This window comes from Mesocricetus auratus, unplaced genomic scaffold (assembly GCF_017639785.1).
Source record: "Mesocricetus auratus isolate SY011 unplaced genomic scaffold, BCM_Maur_2.0 Super-Scaffold_100019, whole genome shotgun sequence".
NCBI lineage: Eukaryota > Metazoa > Chordata > Mammalia > Rodentia > Cricetidae > Mesocricetus > Mesocricetus auratus.
The window spans coordinates 37,007,157-37,029,037 of NW_024429200.1; the positions used below are offsets into that span (position 1 = coordinate 37,007,157).

The 21,881-nt window shown below is 39.4% G+C and overlaps 1 protein-coding gene and 1 long non-coding RNA gene across 6 annotated transcripts in view; one reads left to right on the forward strand and one right to left on the reverse strand.

The window, feature by feature from the left end:
• Dmtf1 (cyclin D binding myb like transcription factor 1) overlaps positions 1-21,881 on the reverse strand; it is a 58,126-nt gene that overhangs the window by 25,288 nt on the left and 10,957 nt on the right. For 3 of the 5 annotated variants that reach the window (XM_005083591.4, XM_005083590.4, XM_021234978.2), the window contains exons 2-5: positions 17,940-18,061; positions 16,842-16,958; positions 15,177-15,299; positions 8,104-8,198 (exon numbers count right to left, since the gene is read on the reverse strand). In XM_005083591.4, coding sequence (XP_005083648.1) covers positions 8,104-8,198; positions 15,177-15,299; positions 16,842-16,950 — 327 coding nt within the window. In that variant the 5' untranslated portion in view covers positions 16,951-16,958; positions 17,940-18,061. The remainder of the gene's footprint in view (positions 1-8,103; positions 8,199-15,176; positions 15,300-16,841; positions 16,959-17,939; positions 18,062-21,881) is intronic. The other 2 variants (XM_040728778.1, XM_040728779.1) reach the window with 2 other exon arrangements.
• Positions 8,192-12,746, forward strand: LOC110343445. Its single transcript, XR_002385720.2, has 3 exons — positions 8,192-10,342; positions 11,766-11,809; positions 12,472-12,746. It is a non-coding gene; the product is annotated as an uncharacterized LOC110343445 (long non-coding RNA).

Consider the following 21,881-nt stretch of genomic DNA (forward strand, 5'->3'; position numbering starts at 1 on the left):
TCAGTTACAGTGAAAACATAGTAGAGAAGGAGCTAGGGTGAATAGTGAAATAAGGCTAGAGGTGTTGAGATTTCCTAAGAACAGCCTCCCTGTGACAGTGAATAGTTGACAAAGACGGTTTAGATTTGATGATCACACCTTGGCGATATGTCAGATAGCAGCTTTGAATGCTTGGGACTGGACTGAAGACTCAGAAAAGAGGTCTGAGTAATTTATTAAAATTATACAAGTCCCAAAGGAAGCCTTCACTGACATTTTTTTTTACAAAGATTGATATCAGCTATAAACAGACATCAGATTCAGAAGTTTAGACATTTTCTAAATGCTAACGAGAAAGTAACAGCTGAGAGACATTGAACAATAGAAACTACTGAGTTAAATCAGTCTATAAGTCTGAATGAAAACCAGCATATGTGTTATGCTGAGAAAGAGTTTTTGCTTTTGTTTCCACAGAAGAAGAAAAGCTATGGATACCATCAAGACTGATAAAGTCTCTCCAACAGAGAGACCTCATGATTAGAACAGCTTGGCCATTTAATCCAAACTAACTTATAAGACTAACAAATGCCTTTCATTTGATCAGGTTTAAAAAATATTAATAAATTTTTCATGATTAAAAGATAATTCTTTTTCTGTTGCCAAAAAAACATTTTGCATTAACAAGGATATAACCTGCTAAAAAGGAATTCCCCAAAATTAGGGCTGGGCAGGTTTCTGTTTTTGTCTTTGCAGGAGAATAAAGCATCCAACTAAGGGATCTGAAGACCACTAGACAAACGAGACACTCAAAGAAGGGGAAACACCCAGAGAAAATGTACCCCCCAAAAGAGTAAACTGACCTAAAGGTATAGCACATTTCCAAAAGGAGAAAATTTCATAATCTTTCCAAATGTTTGTTTGGTTCTGATGTTCTCTGCAGACATTTAAAGCAAATGACCATTTGCCATCAATCTTGCTGACCTGAATTCAATTCCCAGAATCCACAATGTGGTAGGAGTGAATCCACATCTGTAAGGTATCTTTTGACAATCACATGTGTGCTGTAGCATGTACATGTGCACACATGCATGCACATACAAATACACACACACAGACATGAAATGAAATCACAATTCCAAAGGATCTGACATATGTATTATACATTAATGAAATCTATCAAAATATCCAAGCACATATATTGCCTTGTATTAAAATCGCTCATGCCTGTAATCCCAGCATGAGAGACTGAGGGAAGAGAGCTCCAACTAGTCTAAAGTCAGCCTAGGACTTCTGAGACCCTGTCTCAGAAAGAACACAAAACAAAACTCTTGTTTAATCATTTAAATGTATCACTTCCAAAGGACAGTCAAATCCCCCTCTAAAAACTAACTGCACAGTAGAACCCAGTCTATGAATTTCAGAAAGATGCCTGCCAAATGATTTCTTGGGCAGTTAACATAGTATAGCTCAAACTTTCCTGACAATGAGTTAAAATTATTAATTAAGTCATTGTAAATGACCATTGAGTGAATAAAGAAGTGGTATCAGTAACTTTCAATATTGTCCAATAACAGTAAGTTTATTATGTACAGCAAGAGACTGAAGGTTACTAATATATATTCAATGTGTGCACAGTAAGCCCTATACTATTTTACCCTAATTACACTACTTTATACAGAAATCTTAACTACCCATTGTTTACTTGGTGTGCTATTGCTTTTTTAATAAATTGTGAATTCAAGGCCAGACTGGTCTACAAAGCTAGTCTCATGACAACCAGGGCTACAGAAAGGAAACCTGTCTCAACAACAACAAAAATCAACAACTGATCAACCAACCAACCAAAAACCTTATCAATATGCAACCTTACAGTAATTAGGTTGCGAGGCAAACTGCCTAAAAAGTTGGGTTGAAAAATGAACAGAAAGTGAGATTATGGATCTTTAAGTTTGGAATATGGATAACTAGATTGGTTCTGATTCTTTGCTGTAGTGAGTAAAACGGCAGTATGGGGTGCAGATACCTCTGTGGTTCATTTGGCATGGAGTTCTCAGGGCAAACCGCAGGGTCAAATGGTTGTTCTAGTTTCAATTTTTCTACCAATCTCTCAATAGATTACCACAATAGTTGTATTAGTGAACACCCCCAACCCAACTGGGAGGAAGGGTTCTTCTCTTTCCACATCCTCTTGAACATTTATTGTCAGGTATGCTGGTAACAGGCATTTCTCCCTGGGGATCACATTGTACGTGAAGTTGCAGTTCCCTAATAACTAGAGGTATTGAACACATCTAAATACAGTTATTGGCCATTTGTATGCCCTTTTTGAAAAGTTTCAGTTTGTTTGCTCATGTGCTGACTAGCAGTTTTATCTCCTTAGTATTTAATTTCTGCAATCTTTTCTGATTCTGGACATTAGCTGCTGTCTGAAGTGTACTTGGTATAAGACTTCCTACCATTCTGTGGGCTGTTTGCTCGGATGATTGTTTCCTCTGCTCTGCAGAAACTTTGTTTCCATGTAGTCTAGTCTGTTGATGCTGGAGGCTAGTTCCTGTGTTAATGGCGATCTAGGAAAAATTTCTTGCCTACCACAATATCTTGAAAGGCTGTCTCCTGTGTTTTCTTCTTCTAGATATTTGATGTCTTTTTGAAAAGATTTTTGTTCAAGGTGAAAGAACAGAATTTAATTCTTTTGCAGGTAGAGGCTTACCAACACCATTGTTGAGTAGACTATCTTTTTTTCCAAAGTATGCTTTTGGCATCTTTGTTAAAAATTAAGTGGGCACAGCTTTGTTATTTTTCTAGGTCCTCTATTCTACTCCATTGGTCTATCTGTCTATTTCTTTGTTTTGTTTTTGAAGACAGGGTTTCTCTGTGTAGCTTTGGAGCCTATCTTGGCACTGGCTCTGTAGACCAGGCTGGCCTCAAACTCACAGAGATCCTCCGGCCTCTGCCTCTCAATTGCTGGGATAAAAGGCGTGCACCACCACCACCTGGCTCTACCTGTCTATTTTACCTCAGTACCAGGCTGCCTTTATCATTATAATTTGAGGTCTGGCATTATAATGACTCCAGCAGTACTCTTGCTCCTTAGGATTGTCTGTCTATTCATGACCTTTTGAGGTGCCATATGAATTCTTGTGTCGTGTTTTTATAACCCTATGATGTGACACCAGAAATTGGACCAGTATTGTATTAATTCTATGGCTTGATTCTGGTAGCATATAATCACTTTCATGATATCAATTCTGCCAATCCAGGCACATGGACTATCTTTCCATTGTCTAGTTTCTTTTGTGATTTCCTTTTCCCATATCGTAAGTCTTTTGCTGTAGAAGTCTTTCACGGCTTTGGTTATTAGATACAGTCCTTTAAGTAAAATGTCATGTGGTCTATAATTGCAGATAGTATGATTTCTTCCATATTTTTATCCTTTATGCTTTTCTCTTATCTAACTGCTATAGCTAAACCTTCAAGTATCCTATAGAATAATAGAGGGGAGTATATATCCTTGTTTCATTCTTGACTTCAGAGGAAATGATCTCAGTTTGTCTCCATTTAATAAAGGTTGGCTACAGGTCTGTTGTATACAACCCTTCCTCCCCACTTGAGGTATATTCCATTTACTTCTAAAGTCTCCAGAACGTTTTACCATGTTGGCAAGTTGGACTTTGTCAAATGCCTTTTCATTGTCAAATGAAATAGTACTAAATAATAAAAATTTATAAAATAGAATACTACTCAGTTCTAAAAGAATGAAATAACAAAATTTTTAGGAACATTGACAGACTTAGAACAAATGTTAAAGTAAGATCATAGATCATACAATCTCAGAAAGAAGAAAACTGCATGCTCTTTCTCCCTCATATGCAGTATCTAGTCAATAATATACATCGAAGACAGGTGGCACACACCTTTAATCATAGCACTCGGGAGGCAGAGGCAGAGGCAGAGGGATCTTTGTGAAATCAAGGCTAGCTTGGTCTACAAAGTGAATTCCAGGATAGATAGGGCTGATACACAGAGAAACCCTGTCTAGAAAAACAAAAATAAACAAACAAAAAAATGAAATTTGACTTGACAAGTCCTGTTCTGAAGAAATGATTTTTCTATTGCTTTACGAGAATTGAAAAAAGTCCTGCCCATTTAAACAGAACACATGTCTGAGGTGTTCTCAGTTCTTGATGTTATGTATCAACCCGGGACTCTTGTATTTCTTACGTAAAAGGCCACTGTGATATGATTCATAAAAATGTTCTGATGTTTCTAATTAAAAATACTAAGTAGTTTATGAAATGAAGATATGAAGCAAAATGATAAGGCAACTAAAACAAAAGGCACAATCAGGCAGACATAAATTTATAATACACACATATTTCAGATATGGCCTACATCAAGACAGCAAAAGAAGTTCACATTAAGAACTTTAAGGCGGGGATCTCTTAGACTGGGAACTGCAGCAAGCTGGACTTGCCCTAGAGGACAAGCTACCAGGAACCTGCTAGAGAGCCTGAGGGCAGAGGGCAGAAGGCAGAGTGCAGAGTGCAGAGTACAGAGCTCCTACCCACAGAGAGAGGGAGTGCCTTAGACCCATCTGCACCCACCGTGAGACCCATCAGTGAATTGGACCTGTTTGCACCTACCAGAAGAGAACCTTGGGCCGGTACTCACCAGGAAAGGAAGAGACCCCATCTGTACCCACTGAAAGAAGGGATGGGAAGACAACAATACAAGACAACGACAGAAAAACCAACATGATGCCACTGGACTCTAGGGACTCTACACCAGAAAGATCTGAACATCACAACACAGATGAAACAGAAGAGAACAATCTTAAAAGCAACTTCATGAAGATGATAGAGACCCTAAAAGAAGAAATGAGAAAATACTTTGAAGACATGGAGGAAAAGACAAACCAAAAATTACAAGAAACAATTCAAACAGTGCAAGGTTTGAAAGCTGAAATAGAGACAATAAAAAAAGTCTGAAGGAATGCTGGAATTAGAAAAGGTGAACTACAGATGTAAGCATAACCAACAGAATACAGGAGTCAGAAGAGAGAGTCTCAGGTGCTGAAAATTTACTAGGAGAAATAAATGCATCGACCAAAGAAAATCTTAGGTCCAACAAATCCTTAACACAAAACATCCAGGAAATATAGGACACTGTGAATAGGCCAAATCTAAGAACAATAGGTATAGAAGAATGTGAAGAAACCCAGCTCAAAGGTGCAGAAAACATACTCAACAAAATCATAGAAGAAAACTTTCCCAACTTAAAGAAAGACATGCCAATGAAAGTACAAGAAGCCTACAGAACACCAAATAGAGTGGATCACAAAAGAAAAGTCCCCTCGCCACATAATAATCAAGATCCCAAGCATACAGAATAAAGAAAGAATATTAAGAACAGCAAAGGAAAAAGGCCAAGTAACATACAAAGGCAAACCTATCAGAATCATACCTCCATGGAAATTTTGAAAGCCAAAAGGTTCTGGATAGATAGTCTACCAACACTAAGAGACTACAGATGCCTGCCCAGACTACAATACCCAGCAAAGCTTTCAATCACTATAGATGGAGAAAACAAGATATTCCACAACAAAATCAGATTTAAACAATACATATCCACAAATTCAGCCCTACAGAAAGTACTGGAAGGAAAACTTCAATCTAAGGAAGGCAACTACGCTCACAAAACACAGGCAAGAGATGATCCAACTTTACCAAAAGACAAAAGAAAAAAGGGGTAAAATATACAAACAATAACACCACCAACACCAAATCAAAAACAAACAAGAATTAACACTCAACGGTCCTTAATCTCCCTCAATATTAATGGTCTTAATTTGCCTACAAAAAGACACAGGCTAAAAGAATGGATACGAAGACAGAATCCATCACTCTGCTGCATACAAGAAACACACCTCAACTTCAAAGACATTACCTTAGAGTAAAGGGCTGGGATAAGATTTTCCAATCAAATGGATCCAAGAAACAAGCTGGTATAGCTATCTTAGTATCAAACAAATTAGACTTCAAACAAAAATCAATCAAAAGAGACGAAGAAGGTCATTTCATATTCTTCACAGGAAAAATTCCATCAGGAAGAAGTCTCAATTCTGAACATCTATGCCCCAAATACAAGGGTGCCACATTCATAAAAGAAACATTACTGAAACTCAAATCACACAGAAGACGTCACACACTTACAGTGGGAGACTTTAACACTCCACTCTCACCACTAGACAGGACCACCAGACAGAAACTTAACAAAAAAACAAAGGAAGTTATGACCCAATTGGGCTTAACAGACATCTATAGAACATTCCATCCAAAAGAATATACCTTCTTCACAGTGCCACATGGGACAATTTATGCTGGAGAGGATGTGGAGAGAGGGGAACACTCCTCCACTGCTGGTGGGAGTGCCAACTCATACAGCCACTTTGGAAATCAGTATGGAAATTCCTCAGGAAAATGGAAATCAATCTACCTCAAGATTCAGCAATTCCCCTCTTAGGCATATACCCAAAAGATGCACATTCGTATAACAAGGACATCTGTTCCACTATGTTCATAGCAGCATTATTTGTAGTAGCCAGAACCTGGAAGCAACCCAGATGCCCCTCAACTGAAGAGTGAATAGAGAAATTGTGGTACATTTACACAATGGAGTACTACTCAGAGGGAAAAAAAGAACGGAATCTTGGAATTTGCAGGCAAATGGATGGCACTAGACAAAACCGTCTTGAGTGAGGTAACCGAGTCACAAAAAGACAAACATGGTATGTACTCACTCATATATGGATTTTAGGCATGAAACAGGGGAGTGCCAGCCCACAATCCCAAAGCCAGAGTCTGAGAAACAGGGAGGACCCTTAGAGAGATATGCATGGTACCCAAGAGAAGGGGAATGGGACACAATCTTCTGAGGGGATTAGGAGCACCAGGGAAGGGATGAGGAAGCTGGGAGAAAGAGAGGGAGAGAAGAGCCGGGGAGAGGAGGACATGGGGGAACAGGAAAGTTGAGTCAGGGGAAAAATAGAGGAGAGATACCATAATAGAAGGAGCCATTATAGGTGTGAAGAGAGATCTGGTACTAGTGAGATGTCCAGAGGCCTACAAGGATGATACCAGCTGGCAATCTAACCAATACTGGAGAGACTACCTTAAATGCCCTTCCCTGATAGCATGATTGATGAATACACTATATGCCATCCTAGAGCCTTCATCCAGTGGCTGATGGAAGCAGAGGCAGACACCTACAGCTAAACACTGAACTGAACTCCTAGAACCCAATTGCAGAGAAGGAGGAGTGATGAGCAAAGAGGTAAAGACTTGGTAGGTGAAACCCACAGAAACAGCTGACCTGAACAAGGGGAGCTCATGGATCTCAGACTGATGGCTGAGAGGCCAGCATGGGACTGATCCAAACCTCCATTGGATGTGGGTATCAGAAGGAGGCCTCAGCATTCTTTGGGGCCTTGGGCAATAGATTAACATTTATTCTTGTCATCCAGATGGATTTTGGGAGCCCATTCCACTTGGAGGGATGCTGTCTCCGCCTGGACACATGAAGGAGGTGCTAGGCTCTGCCCCAGTGATATGACAGACTTTTGAGATCCCCCATGAAGTGCCTCACCCTCCTTGGAAAGCAGAATGGGGATTGGGGGAGGGGTTGGGGGAAAGCAGAAGGGGGGCGGGAGAGGAGGGGAGGGAGAGGGGATTGACATGTGAAGCAAGCTTGCTTCTAACTGAAAATATAAAAAAAGGCAAAAAAAAAAAGAACTTTAAGGCCCATCCACCAGCCAACCTCACAACACATGAGATATCTAGCTATACAAGTTATACAAGCACCAGATGAAACAATACGACCATAATCACTGCATAGACGAATACACACCCATCATTTTTCATTTCAACAGTCAGAACTACTCTATAAGGAACAAATATTCAGAATCTACTTTTGCTTACAACATGTGGAGACTAGAAACCTCAGTGATAGGTCTTAAATTGATTTCATTGTTGCAATGCTGCCAGAGTATATGCTTATCATTTTTTACTTAAGCTGCATATAATAACCATGTTCCTCACTAAAACCAGTTTAAAAGATGTACTATACCTGAATTTGTGTCACAGTTCCCTCAGAAAGTTCATCATCTGCCACCTCTGTGGTTGCCGTCATGGTCACCTCAAAGCTCTGATCATTTTCTGAAACTTCAAGAAAATAATGATTCATCTCCGCAATAATAATCATAGGATCTAATTACCCTAACAAAATCCATGAGGAAAATGTGATCATCTAGTTTCCTAACACCCTTCTAACAATGTACTGCATGTTAATTTGCTAGTAGCCATGTGTGCCAGGTGGGAAGGTCCTTTCATGGGGGCTTACATTCTAAAAGTGAACAAGATACCATATTGGATGACACTTACAGAGAAGGGAATGAGGTGGACTGAAGCAGTATGTTTGACATTTTAGGTAGGAGCTGGGGCAACAAACCCTGGGACAAAGTAAGAAAGGTAGTCTTGATGGTGTCTTGCAGGAGGCATCTTAAGAAACAAAGAGCACAAAGGCTTTGCGATAGGGCATGCTTAGAATGGCACAAGTATAATCAAGTCCATTGCTGCTGCAGAAGATGAAGTAAGAACAGGAGACTGTGAGATTTTGTAGTCACTGAAAAGCCAAGATGTCAACTTCAACTGAGACCAGACACCACAAGACGATTCTGGGCAGAGAAATGATACCAACATTTTGATTTTAACAGGACTGCTCTAGTTGCTATGAGGGAAACAATGTGAAGGGTAGAAGGCTAGAGTGAGATCAGTAAGAGGCTAATGTAATGTAAGAGAAGACACTGGACTAGGTGGAAACAGGAGTAGTTCAAGTTCTGAATAAATGTTTGTGACGGAGCCAATATGATTTGAAGACAAACTAGATGTGTGAGAAATGGACAAGTCAAGGATGAATGACAGGTGCTTTCTTCCTTCTTAAGTGTAGGCAACAAGAAGAGACTACTATTAAGCATTTGTGAATTTTCAGGAAGCCAGTTTTAAATACATGCCTGAGATATTTACCAAACATCAAGAATTCAGGAAACCCTGCAGGTGGCTCTAATGTAACAGGCACATCTAAGAGAAGTCTGGCTAAAGTAAGTGGGGTTGTCATCACCAGAGAGAAAAACCACCAGGTAAGATCACATGGGTAATGAAGCAGCAATCTAAGAGCCAAGTCTGAGTTCTGGGGGTTCCATATTTAGAGGTTGGCGTGACATGCGCACGTCAAACTAAGAGACGGGCATGTAAAAGAAAACCAGAGAAAAGTGTTTCCAGAAGCCAGTGATAAAAGCTTTTGACAGAAAAGACAAAATCAGAAAGAGGGAGAAAAAGAAAGAATACTGGATTTGCCACAAGATCTCTGGAGACCTAGGAAAAAGTTTGGTAAAGCATGAAACCCTGGAATGTATTCAGGAAAACTGGAACGACATGGAGGGAAGGACAGGCTGTTGGACAGTGGCCAAAAATGACTTCAGGGCTTTAGTTTACAGAAAAACATGTGTTTAACACTAATGGGAATCATCAAGGTAGAGAATGAGCCATTAGTGATTCAGAAGACAGACCTGAGAACCACATCTCTGAGTATTCAAAGTCATGGAGCTGGTACATGGAAAAGCTTTAGCTGGTCAGGGTGAAGACAAGGATACACAGACACAGGTGAAGACACATGTGGTAACAGAGTGTACAGTCTATTTTCTCACTACTGCAATTGTCTCTGAAATAGAAAGCAAGGTTGTCCTCTGAATAAGAAAGGTGCAGCTGTCACATTTTGGGGCAAGAAACACTGATCTCAGAGTAGACAGGAGGAGAATTTGAGTGAGACTGGTGTGACATGTCCTGCTAGAGCACATGTCCTACTTGTAAGGGATAGAGCCAAGGCAGCTTGTTCATCCTGCCTTTCTCCAAAACCATTTGAATAGCTGTGCTAGACATAGACAGGCAAAACCCAATTAAGACAGGATTGAAGTTTAACCAAAGAACAATGAAAGAAAGGCATGTGAAGGTAATTGCAGGACCGTGAATATAATGATTAACGACAAAACTACCACAGGCTAAGGAGAAAAGGAAGGACACAGTGCAGAAGAACAAACCCTGACTGCGTGGCCCACCAGTGGGTTCAGAGCTGAAACGGATCACTGAGCACTACAGAGGGAAGAGCTGGAGAGAAGAACCAACAGCGGGAACAGGTCTGAAAGGCCACAAACGCACACCAGCAACAAGAGACTTGAGTGGCAATGGGAGCAGCAAAAGGAGAACACAAAGAATGAGTGACCGGGGCCTCAAAAGAATCACCAAACCCACAGGTAATTAATTCCCATGACCATGAGCAAGAAATGGTATAAATGCACTGGCAAGTGACCACAAAGGAAGTAGTGAGCTACAATGAACTAAATGTGAAGCCTGAATATAAATCGTAATACTAACCAGCCAACCTGCATGAAGTATAATTAAGTGTTTAGCGTGAGACACAGCATTCCATGCTCCAATCCTAGCTTTTGTCTCTAGGCCCACTTCCCTACATGGGGAACAGCAGTCTTTTACTTCATCACAGAACACTAATCTCCCCTCTCCAGTTAACTGCATCCTGGTGCCTTTTATTCAGGCTCCCCACACCTACTCCCATCCTTCCCAACTCCAGCAACCACCGTTTTACTTCCTACCTCCAAGAAATCAATCTCTTCAGCTTCTAGTGCCTGGCTTACTTCACCTAAGACATGCTGTTGCTTTAAATGCAGCACTTTATTCTTTTACGTCCAAATTAATATTCCACAATTTCCATGTACATTTTCTTCATCTATGGATGGACGCCACATCTTGGCTACTAAGACAGTGCTATGATCATGGGAATGTGAAATGCAGGCATCTTCTGATAGATTATCTATCAATTTTACTTCAGGAAGAGCCTTCATGCTGTCTTCCAGAATGGCAGTACATTCTTTTGCTGCACCCTTGTTTTTAATTACAGCCATTCTACTTAGCCTGAGATGACCTATCTCATTATCCACTATTGGTCTGTTCAAATTTTCTGTTTTCCCATTTATTGGCATAGTCATTTAAAAATACAGGTACCTCTAATTCTTCATATTTCTGTTGTACCAATTATAATTTCTCATTTTGGTCTGATTTTGAGTCTTTTTATGATTAATCTAATGATTTATCAAGTATATATGCTCTCCTCAAATGAGCTTTTATATTGCACTTTTAGGATCTAGTTTGTTTCAATCTGATCTGATACTTGTTATTTCTTCCCTTATGATTAGAGTTTGATTTATTATTGTTTTGCTAGGTACCTGAGTGCATTACCTGGTTATGTAAACTCTTACTTCAAAGTAGGCATTTACTGTTATTAATTTCTCTCTTAACATTGCTTATCCCTTGGGCCCAGGCAGCCATGCCGCTATCTTCATGTTTCTAGAAATGTTTTAGATAGTTCTTCTGGATTTGTTAACCCATTCATTATTCATTCAATAGCATGTTGTTTGATTTTTGAGGTCTCCCTGTTGCTTTCTAACTTAATTCACATGGTGGTCTGATGACTTCATTTTGAAATTTGTTGGAATGTGGCCTGATGTATGCATGGTCTGTCCTCAAGAATGCTCCTTGTATTGAAGAGAGTGAATAATTCACTCCTGGATGAAATGTTATGTCAGTCTATTATGGCCATTTGGTTTATAGTGAAGTTTAATGCTAATGTTTCTTTGTTGATTTTCTATCTGATTTGTCTAGAGATCAAAACAGGAAACTGAAACCCTCAACCATCGCTTTAGGCAGTAAGTATCTCTTTATACCAACATTTGGTTTATGTAACAGTGCTCTACTATTGGGTGTGTACACTTGTCTGCAACTACTATGTCACCCTGGTCAGGTGACCCTTTTATTATGATGACCTTTGTTTTTCCCATCTATAAATAAATAAATAAGTAAATCCATTTTTCCTTAAATAATAACTTCCTGATGCTTTTCATTTTTTCATTCCTTAATTTTTGGTTTACTGTGTGTTCTCATAAGAAAGCTAATCTTAAGATTTTTGCCTTTTAATCCATAAATAGTGAAATTTAATCCATTTATATTTAACATTAATATTGTTAATTTATATTCTTGTGGTTTTATTAAAATTGGAGTTTTCTTAGTATACACTAATTTCCTTTTTCCTCTTGGATAGCTGTTTCTTGGTACTGGTAAGATTTAATTAGTCTGTCTTTTTTATGTATCTTATACTTCCGAGGTTTTTTTTTTTTGTTTGTTTGTTTTAATAGATGTCCTTCTGATTGTAGTGAAGGAGTCTCAGTATAATAAAGCTGGTGTGGTTTGACAGAAGTGGATTGTCTGGTTTAGCTTGTCTTGGAAAGACACTTTTCATTTTGATTGGTAGTACTTTGTTGAATTGATTTATTTATTTGTACAATTTGAGTATGTCTCATTCTTTTTTTAGCCCTTAGACGTTCTGCTGAGAAGTCTGCAGCTAGTCCAGAGAAGATCCCACGTGTTGGCACTCTTGTCTTGGCCTTTGTTAGTTTGACTATATACATATATACACCTAAGGGAGGACCTTTCTTGAGTGAATCTACTAGGGGTCTCTCAGGCTCTTGGACCTGGAAGTATACATTAACTGAAGACTTGAAAAAAATGCCCTTTTTTGCTGTATTCATTTTATATGCCTATTTTCCTTCTATTACGAAATCCGAATAATAGTACTATTTGCTTAACCACAAGTCTTACAGATGCTTTCTTCTTTTAATCTAAGTTATTTCTAAACAGCTACTATAACTTCAAACTCAGAAATCTGGACTCAGAGGTTCTTCCTCTGCTGGATCCCAAAACTCTATTATATTTTAAGACTTCATTTACTACATTCTTTAGCTCCAATTATATTTTTTAATATATCCTGATTATTTTAGAACAAAAGGTATTTTCCTAATTTCATTCTCTCATGCTTTACTGAACTAGAATTATTATTTAAACTATTATAAAGGCAAATTGTTTATTTTCTTTTCTTTGAACTTGCTTCCTTTAGCTTTATTCTTTTAGCAGTAACATGTTTCCTTATTTGTGTGTATGTGTGTCTTTGTCCCTAAATACATTAAACATGTAAATCTGTACATTAAGTTGCTTCTACTAGTTTCATAGGTAGAATTTTTTCCTAGAGATGTGACCTAAGGCACCGGTTGGGTAGACTACTTTGGCTTTGGTCCCAGGGAGATGTAGCAGTTAAATGTTTATCTAACTTCTTCAGCTGTAACCTATGGGTGACTTGGTGGCCTAGACCATAAAGTATGAGTGGGATTATCCTACTTGCTAAGATGCAGCTCTCTTAGTGGTATTTAGCCAGTGGATCTAGGCATCACGTGCTCCCTGTCAGTTTCTGTGGGTTGATGCTGTCAACTATGATGTAGCCACTATGGTCCCTTCTAGGCAAGATGTAGCCAGAGTGTTATGGAGGTAAAGCACCTGCTAATTTGTAAAGGCCACATGGAAACAGGTCTACTCCAGTAGGCCCAGCATACTTGGTGGTGTGGCAGAGTGTACACAGATGTCAGACGACTTCTGTGGAGATGAGGCTGCCCTAGTGGGCACAAGGAAAGAATGCCCATCAGTGTATACAAACCACACACAGTCACCTTCACAAAGCTGTGGGGGGGCAGGGGTGGGATGCTTGCTTCCTGGGGTGGTGGGCAGGACTAGCTGGCCTCAGCTTCTTGGGACAGGCGGCTTACCTACTCTTCAGAGTCAAGGGCTGAGGGGACAAATGGCCAAACTCTGCACCTTCACTATAGCTTACTATTTTTCTTTTAAAGGAGAAACCTTCCTAACTTGATTTTATCAACAACTTTTACAAATGTGAGAATATATACCCAGAGCCTAGCTTATTAAGTTCAGTCTTGTATTAGACTCCAAATTATGTCCCATATGTAATGAGCAAATTGAGTGTCACCTCCACACTAGTGTCAGCGTCTCCATGTCTATTAGGTGATGAACAAAGACTTACTGTCATAAGAATGGAACAAAGTGCCAAGTGCAGAGTGAACTAAGCACTTTAAATAACGAACTTAACCTGTCATGACTTAGCACAAAAAATTGTTCAAAAAACTGGCTTATAAAATATTCACGTAGGATTATATCAGTGTAAGTAGGCCAATTAATTATTAAAATTGAGTGACACAGTAGAAGACATTTAAAAACATGAATCGACAGGAAGATTCATTTAGTTCAAAACTTTGGGCACAAATATGGTATACTTGAAAACAGTATTAGCCTGAACAGGATTTTTAATGCATAGTAAATTATAGTAAAATTGTTTCTTTCCTGTTCAATTTAAGCAATTACGTGCATACTACTTGCTAAGATACAATTTTCTATGCTAAAAACCTAGTCTTAATTTCGTTGATAAGATATGATTTCACCTGATGCTTAAGTGTAAAGTCAGAATTTTTGAGAATGGTAATTTTTATTAAAGTACCATCAACCGCCACATGATTTCTATTACCACGGATGAAGGCATCTATTCCGGCTCTAAAGGAACAGGGTTTCATATTCTTTACTAAGCAAATCAGAGATATGATCTATTGCTGTTGCTGGTATGCCGTTGCCAATGGCATTTCATCTGAAACATTCTATCTTCTCTGGAGTCTAGCCTACTCGAAGGCTGTTAGAATCTAAACATACTAAGGGCTGTGTTACGATGAAGTAAACTAGGCACCTCCTTTAATTCCCATGCAGATGAGCATGAGGGAGGGCTACAGCACGTGCTAGAGGAACCAGACTACCTGCAACTGTCTAAATGCACGGTCTCGCTGAGCTTCCTTTCCTTCACTTCCGTGTGTGAATGGTAACAGTACCTACTGCACAGCATGTTGGCCTGGGGGAAGGATGTGGCTTAAAAACCTTATATTATACTCTTGAACAAAGCAGGTGCACACGCATATTCATTATAAAGTCTACAGCAGCCGGTTGAGAGTAAAGAAGTGTTGAAGAGGTTGGACAATACGTAAAGGCAATTAATGCTACATACAATAAACACCCATCAGCATTTGTTTGAAAACAATTTTCTGACTAAGTAGAGCTCACGTCTCCCTAGAAATGCCGACTGGCTCGCACGGCTAACATCAGACTCAGAGGGCCTGTTCTCAGGAGACTTACGTGGGAGTGCAACGACTGAGATGCAGGGAGCAGCGTCATCAACGCTCTGGTCATCCTCAGGGGACAAACAAAGCCTCTTACGCGGAGGCTCAGTACTGTCTTCTGAGTCTATCTCATCAGGATCTAGAGGAAGGGGAAAGAAAACAGACACAATGTTCAAAATCTTCAAACCAATTATGAAAACACAAAATCTCTACCTGGTACAGCCGTCTCTGCAGCAATTTTCTCATCCATTTAAAACCATCCTTCCACCCACCTGCTCATACTAAATAAAATTCACCCAGCTACACAAGGACTCCAAGCACACTGCCTTCTCCTTGCTTTCAGTAGTACTCAGCCCCTGTTCTTGTACCAAGAACTGTCATGGACAAAGTGCCACCTTCTAACTAGCTTGGTTTTCCAAAGATTTCACAAAGAGGAGGCTGGTTGTCAGATTCATTCAGATAGTTACTACATGTCTATAGTCTGTTCTAAGTGTTTGGAACAGTACAATGAAGGATACCCTCTCAAGAAAGGATACCCTATGAAGGAAGGGTACCTTATCAAGGAAAAGATACCCCACGAAAGAAGTTATGGCCTAGTAATAGCTAAATGAACAATTTCAAAACGGTGTACTCAGAGTTGTGAAAGTGGAATGGAGACGCTGTCACAGGACACAGAAGAAACACATTGAGATTGAATATGAAGGGAGGTTTCTCCTGGAGGTATCATGAGCTTGAGGGAGGAAAAAATGGGGCAGGGAAACATGTTAGTTCCTTCTGCCAGTAACAGCAAAATGTGCAGTAGAATTGAAGAAAACAAATGTTATGAAAATACAATGACTATGAACTATTAGAATATAGTCACATGGACTGTGGATACTCTGGAAGGCAGGCAGGATAGGAGGAAGAAAATAAAGTATCAAAAGTACCCAAAATATTTTCTCAAAACATCCTGGTAAGCTTTCAAAACAGCATCAAGAAACAGGAAAACTGGAGAGTAGCCCAGAGTTACCCAGATGAGAAAGATAATCTGACCAAACAAAGACGACGCATAACAGGGATAAACAGAGCTTTCCAACAGCATACCTCCAGTTAAGTCACCACTTATTCTTAGCTGTGACCACAGAGACTGTAAGTAAAAAGTAGAGTGCAGTGTGGAGAGTGTGCTTGGGACATTTAGTAAAATTTAGTAATAAAGACAGAAACACGAGCCACCATAGCAGGTGGCTAAAATGACTGAGGGAAATAATCCAGGGACTCCAGAGCAATAAGACAGAAAGTAGCTTAGTAAAGAATGAACACACACACACACACACACACACACACTTACTTCACAAACTTTTGAATCAGTCACATAAAATCCTGTTTCCTGTATCAGCATCAATCAATGGCAGAACTACTTATATGTCAAATATACTCTGGTAAGAAATGATCTAAAAATGTATTATAGCTATTGTACCATCTTCAGAGATTTATATTCCATGTAAAATGGTTACTAGACTAAAATTCAGCTAACTTAAAAATACTAAGGTATTTTTTAAACACACACACATAATTTAATATTAATCCACAATCCAAAGATACCATCACTTTCTCAAGTATACTGGCCTAAGCTATGTGTGTGGGTGACAGACAAAATAAAACGGAGACATCCCCAGTTTGAATAGTCATCAAAGTCTCCTACCATTCTGAGGGCAATGAAGAATGAGGTTCCCGTCTGTGTCCTGAGTAAACGTCACAGAGTTCACAGTTTCTACTGTTACTGTGTCAGAATCCTCTTCAACTGTGCTCATACTCAAATCTGCATGAGAAGAGACTACTGAAGGACTTAAAAAGTCATTTCCACACAGTACACGAAATCCAGCTAGATATCTGCTTCTGTCTTTACATAAAACTATAATAAAGGGGTTCAGATTTCACAAACTGTCTTTCATAGTATCTACTCACTATTCAGAATTGGGATCAATGACCTGCAAGAATCTACCCAAGTCTGATAAATAACCCTTTAAACAGATTTTTTATTTGGCTGCAACAATATCCTTTCTTTGTTTTTACCACAGCCAAAGGAAAAGAATGTTTAAGTTGTTTAAAAGTAAAGCTCAACTATTAGTTATGGTTTAGTATTTTCACTGGTAGTTTATGTATTTGTTCTAACAACCTTTTCAACATCTGACTCTTAACGTTTTTGTTTTTGTTTTTGTTTTTTTTTGGAGGACACAGTAGTGACTGAACCCAGACCTTTCTGTTTATACTTGGCCAATGGTCTGCCACTGAACAGATTTCAAGCCTGGTATCTTTAGCTAATTAAACAAAACTTTCACCTTGATCTAATAATCATTATTCTAAGACATTTATTATGAGTATTTAAGGCATATTACCTGAAAAATAAAAACACCAACCAAACCCTTCTGCTGTAGTAATGGGGCTGGACAAATATACTGGATGATCAGTGTCCTGATTGACCCCTTTAAAATCTTTTAACACAGTTCTTGTCTCAGAAGCCCCCCCATACCTTTTACCATTAATACAGACAAAATCTTGATGTGTATTTAATTAATTACTCAGTATCTTGACATAGGTATTAGTCCATTTACACACTGTTTACTATTTAAACAAGTATTTGGCAAAAAGATAACTATATTAATAATTACATGGTAAAAATCCAATGAGTACTGTAGGTTTACTATACAAAAGAACATAATTTTCAAGGTAAAGATGAATGGAAATCATGACCTAGCATGACACACCATTAGGTGGATTTCTGCAGTAGAGGTAGGCTTACCTAGAACACGGGTGGATCAGCTACAGCCCTTCCCATGGAATCAGTCTCTGCGCTCTGGCTAGCAGCATCACTCTCATGTTATCCTGACTGCTTCTCCTCTATGCTTGGGCATCTGCAGCACTCTAAAACAGTAACAACATTACACAAGGCTTAAGAACAGTAGATTTGATTTGAGCACTGGAAATAATGCTGCTCCTCTCTGGCCTCCCACCTCTGACGTCGCACTCAGAAGAGCGAGACAGAAGGACAATTTTCTTCTGAGTGCACTTTATGGAAGTCAGCCTCAAAACTAGTACAGCAAATAGACAACAAGACAAACAATCCGTTCTTCATCTACTTAGAGCTCACACCAAGTTTCTCAACCCAAGCTGTCACTCCTCAAGCAGATCCAGATTTAGGCAAACAAGTGGTTATGGCAGACCTTGGGATCATTGTGCAAACTCACCTCATATGAAAAACTAACATTTCCAGTTAACATGTTCTTTCATAATGATTTATTAATATCTCTAAAAACCCCACTTTAGCTTAAAAACGTTAAAAAGTACTTACATTATTTATTCAATCAGCACCCACATTAAGAGGATAGGTGCACAACCCTATCTAGGAATCCGTAACAACTAACCAACCTTTCTATTATTATCAGGTGAGAAACATTTCCTGGGGATAATTACATTTTTGGCAGATCACTCAGTATGGAGAACAGCGAAGGCTATGTTAGAAAGATCTGTTTAGGAGGTGACTGTGGTATGGAAATGTCACAGCACTTAAGGGGAGACGATGGACAGAGATTATCTATGCTTTGGAAGCAGAGCCAACTAGGCTTTATGACAGAAGAGAATGAGACTAAGAAATGGATGCCATCTCAACATTCCTGGGCTTCTGGCTTCAATTTAAGATGAGGTATTTGATCACAAATCATTTTTATTAATATTAGTACTAATTAAATCCAAGTGTAAGATGTATAGTATTTAAGTGGACAGTTGAATATTTACATTGTGCTCAACAGGCATAAATAATACCTGTAATTCTGAGTTAATAGGGCATGCAAGTTATTTATTTATTTATTTATTTTTGGGTTTTTAACGAGACAGGGTTTCTCTGTATTGTTTTGGAGGCTATCGGTCCAGCCCAGCCTCGAACTCAGAGATCCGCCTGCTTCTGCCTCCCGAGTGCTGGGATTAAAGGCGTGCGCCACCACCGCCCGGCATGCAAGTTATCTTTAAAGACACCTAGAAATTGGAGAAGACAGCTTAGATCCTAGTTCCAGCACACTCTTACTTACACATGGAAGTCAAGAGAAGACAAGGGGCTGGCTCGGGTGAAGAGCATCTGATGCTTTTCCAAAGGACCTGGGTTCAGTTCCCAGAACCCACATGGCACTTACAACCATCTGTAATCAGTTCCGGGACCCAGCTCTTTCTTCTGGCTTAGTGGTACAGAGACATACATGCAGGCAAAAACACTCACAATAAATCAATCTTTAAAAAAAAGGAGCAAAGAGGAAGACAAGCAGAGACTGAGGACTAGTTAGTGACACAGATGGAAAACTAGTAAGTATTCAATGATTAACTGTCAGTTAGATGACAGACACGTATTCATTTGATCTGGTAATATGGAGAGCACTCACGCCCTAAGCAAAAGTAATTTCAGTGGTCTGGGAGTGGGTGGCAAACAGAGAATTCAAAACACAGAAGACAAGACACACTTTGAAGGTAAGGAGAATGGGAGAAGGAAATGGGCTCATAACAGAAGAAAGAGTATTTCTGACGTTACCGAGAGAGATGTTGATGAAAAGAATTAAACCAATTAGTAATTCAGTGCTTGTATTGAATTCATTAGATACAAAATCATGCTCGACATTGGATCCTTTTACACTCCAACACTACCTGGAACTTTTTGGAGCACATATACTTCACCATCAACCCGTTTTGACCAACCCCCACAAATCATTGGTAGAACCCCTTTATACTAATTAGACACAATGAAAGACAGATAACACTTTATCTGGCAAACTGACATGCCAGTATATTCCCATCATTTGACGAATTATCTTGAAACAACAAAAATCTTAATAGATTCAAGAAAAAGAACCTATAAATGGTATAAAACATTTATAATCACCCTTAGGTATGCTCACATTTGAAAGATAACCCTTTCACTTATAGTTCCTAATAGACATGCTTGGGGGAGGGAGGCGTGTAACAGGGTCTCTTATATAATGGAGCCCAGGCTGGTGTTAAATTCATTACCCTCCTGTCTCTGCCTTCCCAGTGCTGGCATAACATGCTTGTGCCACCGTCTGACCTGAGTTATTAGAACACAATAACCTGGCGGGACAAAAAGGGATGAGGACAACAAAGCAACATTTGTTATTTAATACAGAATCCAATGAAGAAGTAAGTCTCATGCTCCTCTCTATTTCAGTACTGATGTAAAGTTCTTAGGTGTACATGTCCATTGGGCCTTATTACCCTGAATTTGGGGGCAGTTAAATGTAAGAATCTTAAAAAGCAAAGCAAAACAAAACAAAACAAACAAACCAATCAATCAACCAAGCAGTTCAATTTCTTCCTAATTCAGGTCAACACTGTCTATGCAGACACTACTGGTGGTGATCATGAGAAGCCAGGGGCAACACAGGCTGACGCTAGGATGACAGAGATTATTTACATTCAAAACTGGAAGACGGGATGCAGTTATAAGGCATAGGAAAACTCACTGGCGAGGTCACTGAAATGGGAAATACAGAACACTACAGAGAGATGTAACTTAAAGCAGCAAGGACATATTTAATTAACAATTGTCCATTTCTCTTTAACACTTTAATGATTACTGTCCAAATTTTTAGTGATCTCTCTCTCTCTCTCTCTCTCTCTCTCTCTCTCTCTCTCTCTCTCTCTCTCTCTCTCTCTCTCTCTCGCCATGAAAAGGTGTCATGACCATGGCAACTCTTATAAGGAGAACATTAATTGAGAGGCTGGCTTACAGTTTCAGAGGTTCAGTCCATTATCATCATGGCAGGGACCCGCATGGTGGCATGCAGGCAGATGTATAGCTGAGGGTCCAACATCTTGCAGGCAACAGGAAGTCAACTGACAATCACACCAAAGGAAATGAGCAACACACCTCAAAGCCCATCCCTACAGTGACACACTTCCTCCAACAAGGCCACACCTCCTAATAGTCCCACTCTCTTTGAGGGCCATTTTCTTTCAAACCATCACATTTCACTCCCTGACCCCAAAGGCTTGTAGCCATATCACAATGCAAAAGTGTATTCAGTACAATTTCAGAAGTCCCCATAGTCTATAAGTGTGTGTTTATTTGGGACTATTGCGGATCTAGAACCAGGCTGGCGCGGCAGAGCCCAGGCGACTGGCGGGGGATAAACCAAAGCGGCTAGCAAAAGAAAAAGCTTCTCTTAACATAATGGTTGTCAGGAGTGGGATTGAATTTCCACGCAAAACAACAAAAGCTTTAAAGGAATTTTAGAAACAGAAGAACAGAGAGAAGCACAGATTTTGGTAGCAGCATTTTTCTCAGGTGTGCTCTGTTTTGCTAGCGACAAGCCGAGATTCACGTGGCTCGTTTACCGGAGTCTTCCTGACTCGGCATAAAAAAAAAAAAAAAAAAAAACCAAGGTTGTTTTAAGAGACTCTACTAATGATTGAAAGGTGTGTACATACAGCTGGAAATGGCAGCATTTGCTGGATGTCAGCATGGACTGAGGCGGTAAGCTGGAGTCACACTTACGCCCGCCATCTTGAAACGGCAGTTTAAAACAGCCGCGGTTTTACAGATAAGACATGTGGCCAGAAAAACATAAAGATTTACAGTAAAGTCAGACTTGGATAAAGAAAACGTCTAAAGGATTACAGTGTGTTTAAAAATATATGTGAGATTGAGAGAGAAACTGAAACGACAAAGTGGTAAATAAATACA